The sequence below is a fragment of the Acanthamoeba castellanii genome (genome assembly GCF_000313135.1).
Source record: "Acanthamoeba castellanii str. Neff unplaced genomic scaffold scf7180000084777, whole genome shotgun sequence".
NCBI classification, from domain to species: Eukaryota; Discosea; order Longamoebia; family Acanthamoebidae; genus Acanthamoeba; species Acanthamoeba castellanii.
Window position 1 is genome coordinate 873,587 of NW_004457712.1, and position 1,609 is coordinate 875,195.

At 53.3% G+C, this 1,609-nt stretch overlaps 1 protein-coding gene across 1 annotated transcript; it reads right to left on the reverse strand.

The window, feature by feature from the left end:
• Nucleotides 1–33: 33 nt before the first annotated feature.
• Nucleotides 34–697, reverse strand: ACA1_292310 (uncharacterized protein; the record flags this gene model as incomplete). The annotated part of the gene is made up of 4 exons (XM_004368079.1): nt 34–97; nt 229–330; nt 500–552; nt 614–697. The coding sequence occupies 4 exons, from the start codon at nt 695–697 to the stop codon at nt 34–36; spliced, it is 303 nt and encodes a 100-aa protein (XP_004368136.1).
• Between the last annotated feature and the right edge of the window lie 912 nt (nt 698–1,609).

Sequence of the window (1,609 nt, forward strand, 5' to 3'; positions counted from 1 at the left end):
TACACTTGCCCACCTCCACACGCTGAGCGTGGGTCAGTCCCTTGGCGTAGAAGAGAGGCCGTCCACCATGTAGTCCGCCACCACCACCTTGTGGCGTCTGGGTGAGGGAGAGAGCCACTGACTGACAGTCAGCCGGACACGCTCGTCGTGGTGTGCGATGGTGCGGTGGCATGTTGCGTGTTGCGTGTTGCGTGTACAGTTTCTTACTGTTGCGGTGGTTAACCGTACATGGCGGCGTCCTTGCGGTTGTAGTACTTGCCAAAGTAGTTCACAAGGAAGGGGATGATGCTGGTCACTACGTAGTCGAGCGCACCTTTTTCACCACGCTCTCTCTACGATATATAACCGGGAGGGAGGAACCCCATCAGCTCGACTGGCGCACAGTTCGAATGTGTAGGGAATATACTAGGTACCCTTGCTGTTGAGCAGGTTGGTGAGGTCGATGAGCTAGAGAGAGCTCCTTGGTGTAGTGCTCCATATGGAAAAGATCGACGTCCACCGCTGAGGATCGATCGCATTCTTGGGCTTCTTCTGGGCGCGGAAGGTGTACACCTGCTCGCAAAAAGAGAAAAAGTTGAGCCAAAAGTTTGATCGTTTTCTTGATGCTCCGCACCTGGTTCACGCGGGGTTGGCCAGCCGGCGTTTGATCTGGCCCGTAGGAGTAGTAGAGCGACTGGCAACGCACCTCTGCCTTCATCACATGGGCACTCGTGAGAATTGCGTCACAACACACACACGACGCACACTGCACCGCAAAAGAAGTGTAGACATCGGCGCGGCAGGCAGCTTCGCTCACCTGTATGTTCGATTGCTACGACGTTGTGGTCTGCTGCGTTCTCCATCAGCATCTGGCTGTGCACCAGTCGTTCGGCATGACCTCAACACATGTCCGGCATATTTTCTATTATTTAGATCAAATATCAACTGCAGTTCGTTCTAGAAAGCAAGCTAAACGTGCGGGCTGTGGCCTCAGGTGGCGGCGGCAGCAGGAGGGCCTCGTACCATGAGGGCTTGTGTGTGTCGATCGGGGCAGCGCGCAGAGAGGCAGGCTTTAAAGCTCGGTACCGCGGCGAGGAACTGGAAGACGGAGCGGAGAAGAGGGAAGGGCTTGTTGAAGGGCAGGTGAAGCAGCTCGATGGCCACCTTGTGTGTGCGCCTCCAAGTTGCCTTCAAGAAGATGCGCTGGTTCGTGCACGTTCACGTTGTTGTTGCCCTTGACGTGGAGCCTCGCGACAACATGTCGATGATGTACACGATCAGCGAATCCGATCCGTTCTTCTCCAGGAAGGATTGGAGATAAATCATCCATCCATTTTTTGCGCCACCTGTAGCGCAAACATGGCCACGACTCGTAAGCGACTACACAATATATAAAAAATGTGCAAGGCGCCCCAGATTGATTATGTTGTGTTGTGTCGAAAACATACGAAGGTGTTGCCGGCGGCCAGTGAGAGCGGAGTGTGGTAGCCGCACACATGACCATGTACCGCCGTGTCCGCTCCAGAATTCTGACGTGGCATTTTTGGCCATTTTTTATAATAAAATTAATAATGTCGACCCTTTTTTGGGCTCTTTTTCTTGGTGGTAAACGTCGACTTACCAAAATAAT